General features: G+C 40.3%; 1 protein-coding gene across 50 annotated transcripts in view; it reads right to left on the bottom strand.

The window, feature by feature from the left end:
* The window catches only part of SORBS1 (sorbin and SH3 domain containing 1), a 296558-nt gene that overhangs the window by 84413 nt on the left and 192595 nt on the right, over nt 1–19550 (bottom strand). For 26 of the 50 annotated variants that reach the window (XM_075610957.1, XM_075610946.1, XM_075610947.1 and 23 more), the window contains 9 exons: nt 19105–19218; nt 17517–17543; nt 17316–17428; nt 13144–13923; nt 12264–12620; nt 11327–11468; nt 7726–7755; nt 981–1156; nt 633–680 (listed from right to left, as the gene is read on the bottom strand). In XM_075610957.1, the coding sequence (XP_075467072.1) occupies nt 633–680; nt 981–1156; nt 7726–7755; nt 11327–11468; nt 12264–12620; nt 13144–13923; nt 17316–17428; nt 17517–17543; nt 19105–19218 (1787 nt within the window). The remainder of the gene's footprint in view (nt 1–632; nt 681–980; nt 1157–7725; nt 7756–11326; nt 11469–12263; nt 12621–13143; nt 13924–17315; nt 17429–17516; nt 17544–19104; nt 19219–19550) is intronic. The other 24 variants (XM_075610973.1, XM_075610971.1, XM_075610970.1 and 21 more) reach the window with 7 other exon arrangements.

Here is a 19550-nt window from a genome sequence, read left to right on the forward strand (position 1 = left end):
TGGTTCTCTCTGCCACTTCTAGCTGCTGACATTGCTGGACATATGTTTGCAGATCTTTTATTACCATTACAAAGCTATTTTTATTTTTTAAATGGGATGCTTCGGTCAGGAAATATGACTTTTGAAATATTAAGTGTTCGGGAAGTTAAAATGAAGCTCTCCCCAGAGCTCAGTGCAGTCTAAAGGTTACCATTGTAACTTCAGAAGTTAGAGATAAAGAAATCATGTTTTACAACACTAGAAGAACATTGTTTTTAAATTTAAAAAAGAGCAGGCCATGCGCAGGGAACAATAAACTAACATTATACTGTATTAGTTAGACTCATATAGGCTTGTGGGGGAGGGGAATTGCTGCAGCTTTCATACCAGCACTAGATGTTCTGTAAACCCACTGCACAAATTCACTAACAGACTGATACACAGACACAGTGATGCACACATGGTATACATACACAAGGCTAAAAGATACACAGTAATACATATATACATAGGTTGAACTTGATGGACATTAGTCTTTTTTCAATCTCATCTACTATGTAACTATGTAATATAGACATTTACACACAGAGGTACTGATACATAATCAAAACACAGGCACACAAATATATCCAATGAAATACACAGATTGGTACCTGGAAGATCATTGGGGAGGCCTTCATCCAGCAGTGCATCGACAAGGGCTAAAGATTATGATGTTGATGATGATGATGATGACACAGAGATTAGCACATGCAGGCACACGCATGTACAAAGATGCACACACAGCCCTACACCTCCTCATATTCTGTCCTCTGCTGCTGGGAATTGTAAGCCTGTGCTTTTTTGCTTACACAGTACATGGTCCTATGCTCCTGACAGATACTCCCTCTCCTGATGCTTTACTTGCAAAGCCGGGACTCCTATTATTCTCTGTCTGCTCACACTATAAGGTACTGCACATATACATATTCAGTGTAGTATATAAAACAATAAAATCTCACCCGGAGTGGAATGCCAACTTCATCCAATGATAGGTCCCCTGTGTAGTGCAGAGCTCGAGTGTCTTTTCTGCTATCATCCATTGCAGTTTTCTCCGCCTGGGTATTATCCCGACATGTCCTCCCCCTTGCAGTTGCTGACTCTAGCTTCTCATCAGCAGTTCTGTCTAGCACAGGATCTGAAAAATACAGGACCGTTAATGTCAAAAGTTATAACAATTGTACAATTGCGTTCTTAAACAGGGCAGAATATTGATGCTACAGAACAGTGCAGTGGGAACGAATGACCGGGTTTAAAATGAAAAACCTTATTTTAGAAATGTAATACACAAATCTAATAACCCATTATATTAGGCCCAAAAATTAATACAAAATAGGTTCATATAGATATGTTTTAGGTTTGGTTTTTTTATATGCGTATATAAACACATACACACAAACACAGACATAGACGCATAAACATATATTTCTATATTTAAATAGGGTGTAGGGACAACGTTTAGAGATTCTTAAAAACAGATTTACTACTATCCAAACAATTCTGGGATTGGTGCATTCTTTCCACAATAGACCTCAGGCCCCAGCAAAATCTGTGAGATTTCTCATTGTGCTTTTCAGAGTCAGTCTTTCAAATTATGTTAATGTTGTGAAGAGTACTTCCCAGCGCTAGAGAAGTGTGAAGCTTCATTCAAATGAATGAGTCTCCGATATTCTCCAACACGGGGAAGGCAGTTACACAGCATATTGAAGTGAGGGGCCAAAGTGCTTTAAATGTTGCATTTCCAAAAGATGTTGCAAAGACTATACCTTTAAATGGTTTTACAGTTTAAAAAAAATTGGTCTTTGGCCTAATTAGGTTTTAACATGGATATCAAAGTAGTGTATAATAGACACATTCCCTCTGGAAGTGAAGGAGAGATTAGGGCACAACGCATAATTTAAAAGAGAAAAGCTACTCTAGTGTGAAATAATGAAAACAGAGAGGTTGCATGTACGGAAGAAAATATCCCTACCAATGTAGCTGGCGTTAGGCCTGTGTTTGTTACATTAGGAGACTAACCAGCAGCCGAATAAAGAAAGGCCTTTGGAATCAGTACTTTTCCAATACACACAATATGTTTGTTACAGCAAAAAAACACAGGATACAGGTTTAAATGAGGAATCATGTAGCAATATGATACATCCTCGTCGGACTTGAAAATCCCATCACCACCTACCACTCTATCCTTTCTAAGTGCCAGGACATGCGTGCTTCCCTTCTCCTATGGAACTATCGCTGTTCTTACCCAGGGATGGCCAACTCATTGACTGAGCCACTGATTGAGCCACCTGTGCTGAAGCAGGGATATCCTTAAAACCTGACCTGGTGGTGGCCCTGGAAGACTGGAGTTTTGCTCCTATGAGCCGCTAGGGAGAATGTCTCGCACTCTTGATTATTTCTCGTCTTGTTACAACTCAGCACTATTTCTAGCCAAGCAAAGTAGTAACAAAGGTATCATACCACCTACTCCCTCTCCCTCCTTTGTTTCTACATGGAAGAAAGGATCAACGCAGCTACCCACCCTTCTTTGCTTAGTCAAGCAAAGTTCTTTTCTCTACACTTGTTGACACTCGTAGGTCTAACCCAGTCTTTACCAGTCGTCTCAAACCTTCTACTAACTGTCTCTCTCTGTTCATCTCCCTTCAAACTTTTGTAGACTACTTCAAAGACAAGCAGACTCTTTAAGACAAGAAATCCCCTCTGTGCCTTCCTCTAACATCAATTCTCCTGAATCTCCCTACATCTACTCTAGATGCCATCTCCCCTGTAACAGAGGAAGTATCTCAGGTACTCTTCTCATGTCAGCTTGATCCCATTCCTTCCCATCTCTGACCTCTTACTTCCACTCTGATCCCTTCACTTACTCACATTTTCAACTCATCCTTCTCCTCTGGTATCTTATATTTCCTGTTAAACATGCTGAGCTCTATCTTCACAAAACAGCACATTTGACCCCAGTAACCCATCTAACTACCGCCCTACCTTTCTCCTGCCTCTAAACTTCCGGAACAGTTTGTATCTTCCCACATAATTTATTTTCCCAGCTCCCACACTCTTGTAGACCCCCTTCAATCAGGTTTTCACACTGCTCAAAGCTTCTGAAATACCACTCCAAGTAGCAAACAGCCTCCCTATTGCTAAATCCCAGGAACATCACTCCCTTCTCATTCCACGTAACCTGTCCGCAGACTTTCATATGATTGACCACCAACTTCTCCTTCACACGCTCCGCTCCTTAGTGTTCAGAACAATGTCCTCTCCTGGCTGGTTTTCTAATCATGCCTTGGCTAACTCCTGCTCTTCCTCTGTTGATCTATTTGTGGGTGTACCTCAAGGCTCGGTTCTGGCACATCTCATGGTTGCGTGTGATGTTTACAATGTAGCTGATATGCCTAACAGATAAATAAAGAGCGGGGGATACATCTGCAACATATTGAGGGGAAAAAGTGAACCTTGTCTTGCCTACCACTTCCTCACCTCCTCCTCAATTGGCACCCCTGTGTGTTACTGTTCCTTTAAGAGTTATACCCCGAGTAAACCTTTCTGTGTGCCTTACTACATAGGTATATAATGTCAGGTGGTGATTTAATATACCCTGAAGCAGCAGTTTGATCCCCATTCAAGTAAATCAGGGGTTTCATCTGATCCCATTGCAGTGCTATCAGGCACTTTGCGGTATATTGAATTCTCCCTCCCCAACCCCTTTTATCAAAGACGAGAACAAAGTCAATGAACAATGACACAGATATTCTATTATTATTGGTGTGTCAAATGACTCATTTGTAAATCAGATCAAATAGATACACAGTTACCTATACAGTATGGTTTTTTTTTTTTAAAATAAACCCTTGTCAAATTTGTACAAATAGCCAATTAAAAAAAACCCCAACAACTATACAACATTACATATGAAACACTTGGCCAAATATGCAGAGTAATTTCAGGATTTAAAAGTAATTAGCATGCAGTGAAATTATAGTCCATCTTGTGATTAGACATATATAATATAATTTTTCATAATAAATATATATATAGATAGATATAGATATATATATATATAGATATATATATATATATATCAGGGGTGGCAAACTTCAGTCCTCAAGGTCAGGTTTTCCGGATATCCCTGCTTCAGCACAGGTGGCTCAATCAGTAGCTCAGTCAAGAGCTACCAACAGGTCAGCTTTTCAGGATTTCCTTGTTTCAGCACAGGTGGCTCAATCAGTGGCTTCTGATTGAGCCACCTGTGCTGAAGCAGGGATGTCCCAAAAACCTGACCTGTTGGTAGCTCTGGAGGGCTGGAGTTGGCTGCCTCATTTAATGAAAATGTGCAGCATTTATTTTATAACTACACTATAAGCCTTATTAAATTGAGGGCTAATCTACTACAAAGTGACAGTGGCACTTATTTTTTCAGATTGATCACAGACATCTGCTCATTTATTACACTCATTAAAGATGACTCACTATGCATGCGGGGAATGTTTCAGCGTGATGTGCCATTAGCATGCAACACGAACACAGGGAGAGGTGGGGAATGATCGGTCTAAAATGGGAAAGAAGTGCAGCAAACTGTCAGGTGATCTTTTATTTCCTATTCTGTAGCATCAATGATATGCTGTAAACATTGCATGCATTTCCAGCCAGAATTCATTAACTATTTGAGAGGCAAACCCCATGTGAAATCAACTACACGCTCAATTTTGTTGGTTATTACATTGTGTAATAAAGCAGCTTGGGTCTTCCAGTGCAGAATTGCAGCGGTTTGAGCTAATCCAAAACGTCTTCTGCGCACAATATTCTTCTCCTATAGCAACTTCCTGGTGAACACAGAGAAGGGAAGCCTACACTTTCCTGAAAGTGGCACTTACACAAACTCTTTCCTGAAAGCGGCACTTACACAAGATTATATATATATATATATATATATATATATATATATATATATATATATATATATACACATATACATACATACATACATACATACCCATACACACACATGTAAGTCAAATACACCAAAACCAGGCACCAGCAAGAATGAAATTATATTTAAAAAAAAGTAGATTTATTAATTCCATAGAACAGCAAAGTATTCCGGCATTTCTGCCCCCAGAGGAAACTTCTTCATGGGGATCAAAACTTATGGATACTTTGGTGTTCTAAGGAATTAATACACTCACTTTTTTTTTTTATTTTAATCTTGGCGGTGCCTGTATTTGACATATGAAACTGTTGGCCAAATATGCAATTTAAGGATTTAAAAGTAATTAGCATGCAGTGAAATTATAGTCCATCTTCTGATTAGACATGACAATATATATATATATATATATATATATATATATATATATATATATATATATAAATAAAATCAGGGGTGGCCTACTTCAGTCTTCAATGTCAGGTTTTCAGGATATCCCTGCTTTAGCACAGGTGGCTCAAGCAGTGGCTCAGTCTATATATATATATATATTTTTGTCACTTTTTTTACTCACCACAACTTAACTCAGTAGTATGGTTTGGCCTATCCCATAAGCCTCTCTTGCATTCCCAGTAAAATCAACCCCACACTGATGAGACCCATCAAGGTCGAAACAGCGGTCTGTGGGTGGTTTTCTGGGTATGCACCTTAACCCTGACTGTGCTCAAAGCTGTGACCATGCAGCAAGCTTAAGCCTATAGGGAACCATGTTAAAAATGGTTATTGAGGCAAAAAGTGACACTGTGTGCTCATTTGCATGTCATTTCCCAGAATCCCTTGCTGCAGTGGAAGTGCTGTATGCTGGGTGATAATGGGGAAAGGCGGGGTTGCAGACCTGCCTAAGACATGCAGATGAGCATACAGCTATATTTGCATATATATATATATATATATATATATATATACACCTCTAGCATAGCGGTGCCTGGTGCCTGAACGATATGTACAGAGCTGAGTACATTGTCAGCGCTGGATAAGGAAAATATATATAATATTAATGGATTCCTCCAGCAGTTCACAGCTTTTCTATAACTGATAGGGGCTGATTTTTAGATTCAGGCTCTGTATTTTTAACATTTTAAATACCTTGCATGTACATAGAAATCTACTATCCGAGCTTAGTAAAAGTATCATTGTCTAAAATAACTATTAAACTATTTAAAGTGGTTTGGAAGAAGGAAAAGCTTGCGAACCACCTGTTATATCCAATATGTCCTGCCATGATAGCATACTTAATAGCCCGCATGGAGTACAATAAGAAATAAACATTTTAGAAAGACAGAGGATTCTTGTATATATGTCTATTACCCACCCGGAAATTCCCACGTTTAAGAGATATTCATTTTAGGGAACTTAAGGGACTGTAGGGTTTGCTACTTTAAAGGAGCAATCCATGCAATATCCTACATGTGTGTTTTTAAATGAATCAGTTCTCTAGATAATACTTACATTTTTCTTTCATTTAACTCTTAATGCCATTTTTAATGAGTTATAATATACTGAGCAGCCTTTGATTTCTATCGCAGGTTTTAGCCCACCTCTCCAGCAGTGCAAGATCTTTGTAACACTTTCCCGTTTGTGATAATTTGTTACCAATATTCTCAGCAGTTTGAGCTGCAAACTGTAATAGTAGACAATGTTACCATAGTAATTTAAGAATACATTGTAGCTGCTGAGTTACGCCGACTGAAGGATTGATTGAAACTGAAAGGCGGCCATTTAGTCAACCCTAGTAAGCAGGATCTTTGCTGGTCAATCACAGGGAAACTAAATGATCAGCAGCTTAGGTAATTAGTTTCCAATAAAGGTAATCAAAGGCTGCATATATTAAAACGATTAAATATATATATATATATATATATATATATATATATATATATATATATATATATATACATATATATATATACATATACATATACTTTGTAAAGTACCGCTTGGTTTGCCTCTTTAAAGCCCTTTGTATACTAGAAACGTGAGGACTTTCAGCATTGTGTATCAAAATGTACTCATAGCAAACACCAATTAAATTAGATTGTCTTTCTGACTCATTATTATTCATACTTGCTAACTAACTGCAGGTTAGTAGTGTGACAGTGAACCAGCCCTCAAGGACCACCAACATGGCAGGTTTTCAGGATCTCTCTGCTTCAGCACAGGTGGCTCAATCAGTGGCTGAGTCTTCGACTGAGCCACCTGTGCTGAAGCAGGGATATCCTGAAAACCTGACGTGGGTGGCCCTTAAGGATTGGAGTTGCACACCCCTCGCCTATATCCTTTTGGACTATCGCAATCTATCACCTACTGTACCTTAAGCAAATGAGCCAGATTGTCGTCCTATGAACGCAATGCATCAAAAATGCAAGCGTGCATTATTACAACAAATGGGTATGTTTTCAAAAGTGTTTGCCAACATTATCTTATACTTTACAGTGCAGGTATATACGCACAGGGCAACAGAGCTCTACAGATATTCACAGCAACCACGTGATTGCTTATGTAATTATTGAATTACTGGGTCCCGAGCCCTGTGAGGAGCAAAACAGAGATCCCCTAAACCCTGCTAGAGGTGAGCGAAAGAGCCCTAACTTTAGGTGACGTCAGTGAATGTTACAAGGGCACAACAAGGGTTATGAACTAGTATACAAGCAATTTACATAGGCACGAGCAAATAAATATATTTAATGTAATATATATGAGCGTGGCAGACATTAAATTCATACCTGGCAAACTATTAAGCCGTTTTTGTTGTTCTGTGATAAAAGAAAAAAGGCAGAAACACGGGTGAGACAAGTGGCAAGTGCATGTAATATATTAGCACTTATGTAAAGGCAGTGACCATGCATTGATAAAGTGCTACCGTGAACGCAAATACAATCTGTAGCATATAACAGCAATATACTATTTCATACACAGGGGTTTAATAATCCAAGTACTGTATATCGGCTGCAAAATTGGTGCTAACAAATCCCAATCATTTCAATAGAATATATTCTCCTCTAATAAAGCTGTTGCTTATGTTTAGTACCAGTGTAACTTCAGGAAGCATCTTTGAACTGTGATAATGTATCAATCAAGTCAAAGTGCATTGACATTCATTATTTATCCTGTGGCTTCTGCTTCTTCTTGGGACAACACAAACCTGTCTTTTTACCTGTTTGTTTGTCAGTTTGGCCCCCTACACAATATGCTGTGAAGCCGCTTCTCTAAGGATGCGGTCCCACTCAGTACTGGAGCACGCGCGCCCGGTGGGGGGGGAGAGGCGGGTGGAGGGCGCGTGCACAGCGCTGCACTGCGTTCTTTGGTCCAGAGAGAGAGGGAGAGTTTGTGATGGGAGGGGGTGTGGTGGGGTGTTTGCGGGGCGTGGCCATGACCTCACGTGGCTGGTTCGCCCTCATTGGCTAAACCACCAGCGGGGGAGTGGCGACGCCTCCGTCGCAAGCTCTAAACTCAATTTCACGGAGTTTAAAAAATCTGGCAGTACGGCGCAGCTGCACCTTCAGGGGGAAGCTGCGTACTGGGCCCAGCCCCATTGAGGGGAGGTGTTCTACGCTGGGACCGCAGCCTAAGGTGGAGAAGAGTTCAGCTCCATTTAAATAACAGGGCAATAATCTTCTCCCCAGGGAGCAGCTACACAGCATATTGAATAAGCGCCTCCTTGCTTTACATGGCACCAGCATGAAAGAAGGCAGGTTTGTTCACGGTTTATTGGCCCCCCATTACAAATGAGGGCTGAGACTAGAATTAAAGATTCATTTGATTCTATCTGCCATGTTGCTCTATCGCCAGCGGTGTGCAAACTGGGGGGCGCGAGACTGAGTGCAGGGGGGAGGGGGCTGCGGAGTTTACAGAGGCCCCGCGCGCTTCCCGAAGGCACTTAAATTATGTGCCAGGGGAGCTGCAGGGCCTCTGTAAACCTTTACTTACCTTGGCTCCAGCGGCTTCTCATAAGCGTCGCCATGACAACGCAAAGTCAAATGACGCCGTGAGGTCATGTGACGTCACGTTGCTATGGCAATGTGACATCCCAACGCTGGAGCAGGGGTGAGGGGACGCAGAGGTGAGGGGACCGCCGGCAGGGGGGCGCAGGGAAAAAAGTTTGCTTCGCCCTGCTCTATCCCATGCACTGGGAATTTTCAAAGAACTTGCTCTCGCTGCGAAAGATCCAAGTTGGTTTAAGAGGGACCTCCAGGAATGCAGAGCAATGTTCTTTTACAGGGTAAAGCAAGCAAAAAGGATCACTTTTATAGTAGACTGAATTACACATTAAACCCATTTGCACTGGATACTTTGCATTGCATTATAGACCTCTGTGATTGCTATTGTGCATTAATTAGACATTGTAGATGGGGCTCAGGCACTTAACTATTCATCTGACACACAACATACTTGTTATAATTAATCTTGATTGCATCAGAATAGATAAGTAAGTCATGCATGAACAGTCCCTTCTTAACTTTCTGAGATCAGGTTAATAAATGATAGATGATCCTATATCACTCTTACGGTGAAGAGGATTTAATAGGATTTTATTAGTGCTGGCTGTCATTTAGGACAGTGGAATTATTACATACTGGAGTGCATCATTACTAATCCTTTTCAGGCTTTCTCCTTCTCCTGGAACAGAACAAACCTATCAGGTTTTCCTGTTCTTCTTCTCCCCTACCTGGCAGCCATGTAAGAGGATGGTATTTAGAGACAGAATAATTTAGAGGGATTAGCCATGGACCTCAATGTATTTCGGTCTCTGTGATATTTTCAGTATCATAAACAACAACACAATTTAAACAACGGTCCTTGTAAAATGCAGATGTAAATTACAGGAGCTACAGAAAATGAAATCTAAAATAAAAATATGTGCTATACACATTCACACACACACTGGCCCCTCCTCCCAGAGCTCACCCCTCCCCACCTTTTTAACTTGGGATGTTTTTTTATTTTGCTGTATTAACAGGACCTACTGTGGTTGTTCCCCCTCATACAAAAGGGAAGGCTCACAGTGCAGTGTTAGGACCTGCAAAGTTTGGTTATACCTTGACATTGGTATGCAGGCTTATGATGCTTTGGCCAAAGGGTTCAACTAAATAACCAAGATAATATTATTATTGAAGTATTTAACTTTATACTTATTACCATATATGTTTTGTCAATTGAATGTAGCATTGGGCTCCCCTGTCTTTTGTTCCATACACATTCCCTGTTCATTAGTCATGGGGGCAGCCATCTTTGATTTGTGATGTCATTCATGATACTGGATGTACGGAATATATTGAGATTTACTGCTAATCTCTCTGGCTTTTGCTTATTTAGGAACAGCCCAAACCTGTTCTCCTCATTCCTGCTGACTGCAACATCAGTTGAAGGAGAATGGAAGAACTGACAGGTGTGCGCTGTTCTAGGAGAAACAGAAACCAGATTACCAATGGATCTCAATGTACTTCAGACTTCCATTGTTATAAAAACATCACTAATCCAAGATGGCTGCCTCCAGAGAAGGAAAAAAAGGCAAGTGACCGAACTAACAGGCCCATATTTACCAATTGGTGCTTTTCCATGACAATATTCTGGGGAATTATTCATAACGTGCCTTCTATATGGACAATAATATATAAATCAAGTGAAGGCCATTTGGTAGTGAATGTTGTATTAGCTATTTTCTTTTGTAGTTCGGAATACATTTTATTGGACCAACATAGCATGTTCTTTAGAGATGTAGCACTTGGTAGTACATTAGCTTTCAAGACCTCAAAAGTCTCTTCTTCAGATGAAAACTTTTTGTCACAATAAGAACGGACTTCTGAGCTCTTTTCATCTTATATACTGACTAGGTCTTGGAATAACTCTCGTGTGGCTTCATTTATTGTAATTATTGATGCCTCTTATTAGTCTATCAAGAGATGTAAGCTCTGTACACAACTTTCAAAAGCCTCAGACATCCCTCCTTCGTGTTCTGTGTATCCGTGAAGAAGAGAGAAAGGAGCAGACTAGAGAAGTTTCTTAATGGACCATGAAAAAGTTTCACTACCTTAAATTTTTCTACCACTTCTCCAGACATAACCATACAGCCATGACAGCTTTGCACTACACTTTGGTCCATTACAATGTATCTAACTGCAAAAGAATATACAGTAGCTGAAGATGATTATTATAGGACACCACATACATTTCTAAGGTTGATGACACAAACATTATTTTTCCAAATGCATTCAATCCAACACTTTGCCCACTAAAAGTAACACAAACTGGATGTAATATGGGAGACTGCTGTATATCACAGCGAGCTTGTTTTATACGCAATCAAACTGACCAGATTAGCCTTACCTCTGTTGTGCTGCAAGAGCACAATAGTAGGATTTACAATGGTTGTTGAGGGATACACTGAAGAAGCTTTGCCTATTGGTGCAAATGAGGATTGTTTATCATTGCTTAAACTGGGTGAATCAGCTTCATCTGCCAAAGAATCCTAAAAGTGAAAAGCATAACGTATCACATTTACACCCAGGAGTGGCAAGGTTAGCTACAGACACATATAAAACCCAGAGTATTGGCATCAGGTCACACCTTAGCAACATGCTAGCATTCAGCACCATCATAAACATTGTATTGTAGAACTAACGCAAAGTTTACTCTTGGTAATAAAAATTGCTGTACTTACTAAGCCTACTTTGTGAAAAGAGTGACAGGTTCCCTTTAACAGCAAGTAGTCAGACATGCAAAACACATGCAGTATCAAATGAAACCGGATTACTTCACTTGGCTGCATTGGGACGAGCAGAAAAATAAGCTTTGCATCGTCACCCCACACACAGACAACAAGACGCCTGCAGAGCTAGTGAAACTATGCAAAACAGGTGTGCTATGACCAATATACCACGAAAGAGGTCCAAAACAGCATTCCAGACATCACACGAGTTATGAACTATACCATATAACGTTTATAAACTCAGGTTCATATTCCATAATTCTATTATTGTTGGCATTATTTGAAATAAACAGGAATTAAACATCTCAAATCTGTGCTTATCAAGTACATAAAGACAGCAGTGAGCTGGTTGAAACACTACATCCATCAAGGAATTTGAAATCAGTTCAAAGTAAACTGCTTTCAAACGCAGAATACATGCATTAACATAGGAGTAAGTAGAAGAGGTTGTTAATCATGCGTCTGGGCGCAGGACAGTAATCGTCCATTTAATGTTTAGTATGCTAGTAAGGAAGTCCTAATTTGTGAGAAACGATGAGGGGATTGGCAGCTTACTGTATGTAAGATGACTCCACTGATTTCAGGTTCCGAGACTCTGTATAAGCCCTCCGTTACTGGAGGAACCAGTGAAGGTGGTGGTGAAAATGATGGCAGTGGCAGATTGTTTGGTACAGAAAAGATGGAAGAACTTGGGATATGGTTTGATCCCCTTTGCAGGTGAGGGGGGATAAAATCATCAAGTGTAGGAAAAGCCAAAGGTGAGGTGGCAGGTTCTGGGGATGCTGAAAGTTTGCCAGCAGGTACAAGAGGTGGCGGTGGAGTGCTTGGGGTGCCTTCTTGCTCTCTTTCGGCTTTAATCTGGATGAGTGGAACTATTATAACCTCAGGCTGAGCTGTGATTGAAGTGGCATCCTGTTGGAAATAAGGCGTTGTTACGCAGAATGGAAATTTATACACGTACCAGTGCAGCTGTGAGGTGACATGCAATGACATGTCAAATAAAACCATGCTGCATATTTACTTGGAGAGAAATTGTGCAATGGTGTTCCACAAAGCAGACAGACAATGACAGTATTAACCTGTTGTTAACAAACAGACCTGTTCATCATACTTGTCCTAACCACAGATCAAACATTCCGCATTCCCTTGCCAAATACCATTTTAAGTGTACAACGGTCATTGTATTGTGGACACTTTATAAGAACATACAAATGAATGTTGCCATGAAAGTAAAGATATAAAGAACGATCAGCTTACAAATATAAGAAGTAACAGATCGGGTTAAACAAACTAAAGAGGTATCAACTGACTGTACAAATACACATTAGTTTTTGACCATTCATAAAGGTATCGACTAACAGTAGAAAGTAACAGTTTCAGACAATGTGTTAGTTATAAGCTCCACTGAATAAAAAGTAATAAAGAAAACATATACCATGGCGCGGTATCCCTTTGCCTTTACGGGATATTTTTGCTTTGATGTAAAGTAGTTTTCCTTTGCAGCCATGTTCACACGGCCAGCCGTATGCTGTGTATCTGGCTCCGTGCGTCCCATATCTTCATGAAGTGGACATTGACTCCAGAAGGTATCTATTTCACCATAGCTAATTGAATCTTTACTTGGGACAGGGTCAGAGAATGGCCTGGGAGGGACGGGAGGTGGGGATTTTCCGGTGTCTATTATCGAAGAAACAATGTTTGTGGCTGGTGATTTAGTTACATCAGCTTCCAATTCAGCACTCTCTGTTTTATCATGTGCAACGCTGGTGGAATTTTCAGATGCAGCTGAGCCAGTGCTGTTAGATAAACAAGCTACATATAGACTGCTGACCTTTTTATCCCTTTTAGTCCCATGACTGGAATTCATTCCAGCAACACTACTATCTGAACCGCCAGACTCACTGGAGTGGTGTTTTGGCGACGTGTTTGATAACAAGGAACTACTACCAACATGCACTGGGTCCCCATGGATAGAACGAGCTGGGGTATTAGTACGATCTGCTGAAACACCTTGGATGCCAGTGGAAATACATAGTGAAGAATAATGCTGGTTGTTAGCACTTGGTGCAGCATGCTGTGAATAGGGTTTGGGAGCACTCAGGTAAATACAATCCAGAATCGGCACTGGTTTTAAATAAGAGAATTTAGTGTTAGTATGTGGACGCCATGCAAAGCTCTCCTCTTTGGGAGGAGGAGGAATTGGGGGCGGGAGAGCCTTTTACATGGATTATAACACATAATACAACAACAACAAAAAAAGAAAAGGAAGAGACGGTCAGCAAATTAATTAAGTATCACAGGGGAAAAAACAACATAGTTCTACTGAAACTTTAGTACAAAAACAGATAGACAAGCTTTTCCTATTTGATTTCATTTATACAATCGGAAGTAGAAAAGGTTTTAGTAAATGCGAATGGAGTTAATGTAGAATATGTTATATTCTGGAATGAAAACAAGGAGTTTAGAGGTTAAGAAGTTATTTTTTAGCATACAACAAATATGCACAAAGGTTGTTGTTTTTAAGAGGTTTTTTTTTTTTTGGAGAGTTAAATAACCCCAAGATGTATTGCAGCAAACTTCAATGTTACACAGGTAAACTGTAGCACTCGTATCTAGAACATATTGCTGTATTGTCACTTTATTAAAAAAAAAATATAACCAACATATTTTTCAGATGTAAAACCGATAAGTGAAAAATGTGCAAAATAACTTCTACATGTTTCAAAGCAAATTCTAATTGTAATGTATTTAATGTTTATATTGTCAAAATATTACTCCCGATCCTATTAACGTACTCAACATTAGCAGTTACAGGTAAGTTATTATTGACAGAGACAAGATGTAATAAATTCACTCCTTCAGAGTAATACTGTAATGTTAAAAGCAGCAGTTAAAACCATTTGCTTTATTTTGATTTGATTTTTATTATGAGCCTGGGAATGCTCAGGACCTGGACTTTGCTATAGCTGGCTCTGGGATGCCTCTGGCTCCTGAAATAGTCATATTTTCTTCACCAAGGCTTCATCTCTTGTATGTTGGGAAACAGTATAGCCAGTTGGCATCTGTCCCAGTCCGACAGGGAGTTAGAAAGTTACAACATCATCAGGATAGGAACTCCCAGTTTTCTATGGGTCACCCAAGCAGCCATATTGACTGAATTGTTTTTTTTTTTTAACCTCGGACAGATAAAAACTTCTAATATCTTAGAAACTGGAGGTCGCCACAGTGGCCGGGTTCAGCTCGTGCGTAACCCCTCGTTCAGATCTCAAGAAACAAAAACCCTACAAAAATCTATGGCCATTGTTTGCTTCCAATCATGCCACATTGTACGTATTAAATCTTATGACAGATATGTAATATGAGAGTGTGGTATATTGCACCCATGGGAATCTTTTATTAAGATTATGAAGCCTACTCAAAAAAACATGCCAACATATTCCTTAGCTCAGCACAATGGATGTAAAGACAAGAAGAATACAATGAATATAACATTGTAACAGTGCTCCAAGAAGCTTTTAGATAAAAAATATTAGTTTTACAGTTATAACAATTGTATGGTCAATGTAACCATGAGAAAGAAAAATAAAGACATGTATTTGAAAAATCACTGAACATTTTCTTATTGTACAAAAGTACATTTTGAGTAATTATTCTTTTTAGATGGCAGACAGATCTACAATTGGCGTCTCAGCCTGATCCCAAAAATTATTAAAAATTCCGCCAGTTTTATGTGTAGTCAAATGACATCTGTATTATATCTGCGCCCTGATTGTCACAGCTCTGGAACCGTGTCTGCATTATTTCCCTAGTTACACTCATCTTTAATGAATGCATTTGTTCCTGATACTTCTAATTGGGATTTTTCGAGTTACCTATTTTAGCGTCAATCTGGAAAACTATTAAACACATCTGTGTTGTCACAACTGTTTAAAAAAAAAGAATAGAGAAGATATTATAATGGTGAGTGATTTTACTTTATTGGTATTCTAATTAAAGTAGAAAATTGGGACTGAGCTTTTAATGGCATTTAAGATGAAAGTCCAATGTAGAGGATCCATTTTTAATTTTTTTTGTAACAATGTAACTTTGACAGTTTATTTCCCTGAAAGTAACCCTTTTACCTATGTAAAACCCAAGTGAAAAATGAATGTTTCGCTTTTCTCTGGCTCAGCTGCTTATGCTCATCAGTTTGACTTATGAGGGGACCGCAATTACTTTCCCAAAAAAGGACAAAACAAACATAACAATTGAGTTGTAGCTTTGATGACTGACATACATTCTAACTACCAACTGACATTAGATAAAGATTGTACAAACCAGCTACGTTTCACCTATTATACATGCCACCGTATTTAATTCAATGTTGTCCTTAGAGAGATACTGCCCTTTTTAATTACATTTATTATCCACCCCGTTTATATATATATATATATATATATATATATATATATATATATATATACACACATATATACATATATATAAAGCAGAAAGTAGCCGTGTTAGTCCAGTTGCGATATATATAGTGCAGAATAAATGAGTTCTTCAGTATTAGGTGATACCTTTTTTAGTGGTATTCCAATAAAAAAGGTATCACCTAATACTGAAGAACTCATTTATTCTGCACTATATATATATATATATATATATATATATATATATATATATATACATACATATATACATACATATATATACATATACATACATCATCATCATCATCAAGTGGTGCACCTGCTTTAGCATAATTTGCCTAATTTTAAAACCTTAGGTCAGGGTCTCAAACTCAGTCCTCAAGGGCCAGCAACAGGCCAGGTTTATGGATAGTCTACGACTGAGCCACCTGAGCTGAAGCAGGGATATCCATAAAACCTATTGGTGGCCCTTGAGGACTGAGTTTGCGACCCCCTAGGTCACAGCTCTCATAACATTATTTTAGAAAGATTTATAGAAATGTTTAGCTCTAAAAACAGAAATGGAGATATTGGTTGGAAAATGGGTCCCTTTTTCGTATAAAGAAAGTGGAACAGTATGTTTGTAGCCAACAAAGTATTGGTAGGTCTACTTTGAAAATCAGAAAGTAGTCGTCCTCTGGGTTTATCACAAAAATGGTCGCGGAACGACCTTCCCGTGCAAGAGATTCAGTAACTACTCTTTTCAAGCCCTGCTACGTACAGCATGTCAGCGTTTATTAGACTTAAAGGAGCAATTCATGCCCTTTTTAAATTATTTTTTTAACATAGCTTTAAAGCAGGGGGTCTCCGGAGCTGAACCCCATTCATTTCAGCTCCGGGGACCCCCTGCTTTCCAAGATACATACCTCCAAAGGGGGTGCTGGTATCTTGGCAAAGTTTAAAGCTCCCGCGTCACGCAAATCTGATGATGTCACGGCTTCCTATTGGCCCACAGGGCGTGGGAGCTTTGAAACTCCGCCATCGCGTGATCCCTGCTAGCCGAGAGGAGCGGCAACCGGCACCCCCTCCAGAGCCAAGTATCTCGGGAAGCATCCATTTGCAACAAAAAAAATTGCCCGTTTGGATTGGCTCTTTAAAAGGAAACAAATGTATTGCACTAACCAAAAAAAGGAATACTCTTAGGATTGCCTACCTGTGACTTGCTTTCAGAAGGAAGATTAGGACGCACACTCCGATAACCTTTCGCTGCCAGCGATGAGTGTTGAGAATCTCCATTAGATTCAGAAGGTGAAGAACTTCTATCATCTGCACATATTAAGAAGAAGTTCAAGTTGATTTTGCGTGGCCCCGAACGCTTCCTCCGAGAAAAGAAAGGCTTTTATAATCCGCTTACCTGTTTCTTCTTCAGGTGGCAGTACACCTTTTTATTTTAGGAAACGCATAAAAAAAAAAAAAAAGAGAGAAAATAAACCGTTAAACGTACAGTAAGGCACAAATGAGAAGATCCCTCTACTGAAAGCTAAATGCTTCTTGCAGCGGGGCAGCCCGGAACGGGATTACTAATGCGAAGTGCCATAGTAACTGGCACTAAATATCATGTCCTCACAGTTTTTGACCTTTGTAGGCACAAAGAATTCTTTCAGAGCAATAAAGGAAGAATTGTCCATTCAGTCTTTTAGTTTGAATGGCAAAAACACAATCAAGCCGCTTACAGCTGTGAGCATGATGTGAACCGTGCAGAGCGAATGCCATGCATATAGAACGCAAACCGTTTGCTTGTAACATTATAATAATCATCGTAGAATTTCAGGGAATTTGCACACGATGCAAATTGTGCCTTGTGAATGCCAAACATATGTAACTTAAGCTTCAGTTTGTTCAAATGCATCATACACTTCGAATTCCAAAGTATTTGAACATGACGTGAATGATGCTTTGTAAATGCCATACCAGTATAACCACAACTTTAGTTTTTGAATTCTAATAAACTCCTGTTATTTACCAGTGTTATGGTCCTGTACATGCTCTGCATATAATAAACTTCTACATTCTAAAAGGCAATTAGGTATTCAAGGCTGGGGCGGAACAAATGAATTGTGGGCCCCAACGCAAGTATGTGAACTGGTTTCCCCTCAATCTATACTTGCACACACAAACATTAGAATACAAATGTTGTCACCAGGCTCTCTCCCCCATCACCATGGCTCCCCTCCCTCACCCTCATGATGCTCTCTCTCTTCTCCCACCCACACCGCGCTCTCTCCCCCCCCATCCACCCACATCGTGCTCTCCCCCCCCTCCAACCCACACCGTGCTCTCTTCCTCCCCACCCACACCATGTTCTCTTCCCCCGTCCCACCCACACCGTGTTCTCTCTACCTCCCACCCACACGTGACCTCACCCTCCCTCGCTATGCTCTCACGCCCCCCCTGCTCTCACCTTCGCCCCACATGCTCACCTCCCATCTCACCATGCTCTCATTTCCTCTCCCCCACCATTCTCTCACACCTACCATGCTCTCTCCCCCTCCCACAACATGCTTCCCCCCTCCCTCACCATGCTCTTTGACCCCCTCCCTCACCATACGTTCACCCCCATCTCTCATCATGTGCTCCCACCCCCGCCCTCCTTTCCCATGTGCCCTCAACCCCTCTCCCCATGCACTCTCAACCCCCCCTCCTTATTCGCTCTCGCTCCCGGCTAACCATGCACTCACCCCCTCCTCCCTCACCATGCGCTCACCCCCTCCTCCCTCACCGTTTCCTCCTTCCCCATGCTTTTTCAACCCCCCATCACCATGTGCTGCCAGTTGGAGGGAGAAGGCAGTGGGCCGCAGAGAGCTACTGACCCTGCTGAACAGCCGGAAGGATGGGACCCTAACCCGTTGGTGCCCTGGTGCAGCCGAGACGGCTGCACATACTGTATGGTAATTCCGCCGCTGATCAAAGGGTATTTAACCATGATCTATATGATGTCTTACTTTGTGAGAGTTCAATATCCAGCATGGATCTGCTTCTCGGAACCTCCCCCTGGTCCGGTGGAGACCGGAGAGTCACTGCCCCTTTCCCCGTGCAGACTTTAGTAGGATCCATTTCTAAAAGATAAAAGGATATATATATTAAGAAGCTATACAATGTCTTTATATATAATGTATAAACCTGTTCACCTAATGTACCCCATGTATTTGTAACCATGTATCCGCCATCATCACTCCGTGCCCAGGACATGCTTGAAAACGAGATGTAATTCGCAATGTATTACTACCTGGTAACACATTTTATAAATAAATAAATCTTCCCTGGCCGGGTGCAAGGATTTTCTCTCCGTGGAATTCTGCGTGGATGCGAATTTTGCACACACAGACGTTATAAAAAGGAAAACAGTTTCCTCTCCAGGTTTAATTGTTTTTTATATTTTTTTTTTAAA

The sequence above is a fragment of the Ascaphus truei genome, chromosome 8 (assembly GCF_040206685.1).
Source record: "Ascaphus truei isolate aAscTru1 chromosome 8, aAscTru1.hap1, whole genome shotgun sequence".
Taxonomy (NCBI): domain Eukaryota; kingdom Metazoa; phylum Chordata; class Amphibia; order Anura; family Ascaphidae; genus Ascaphus; species Ascaphus truei.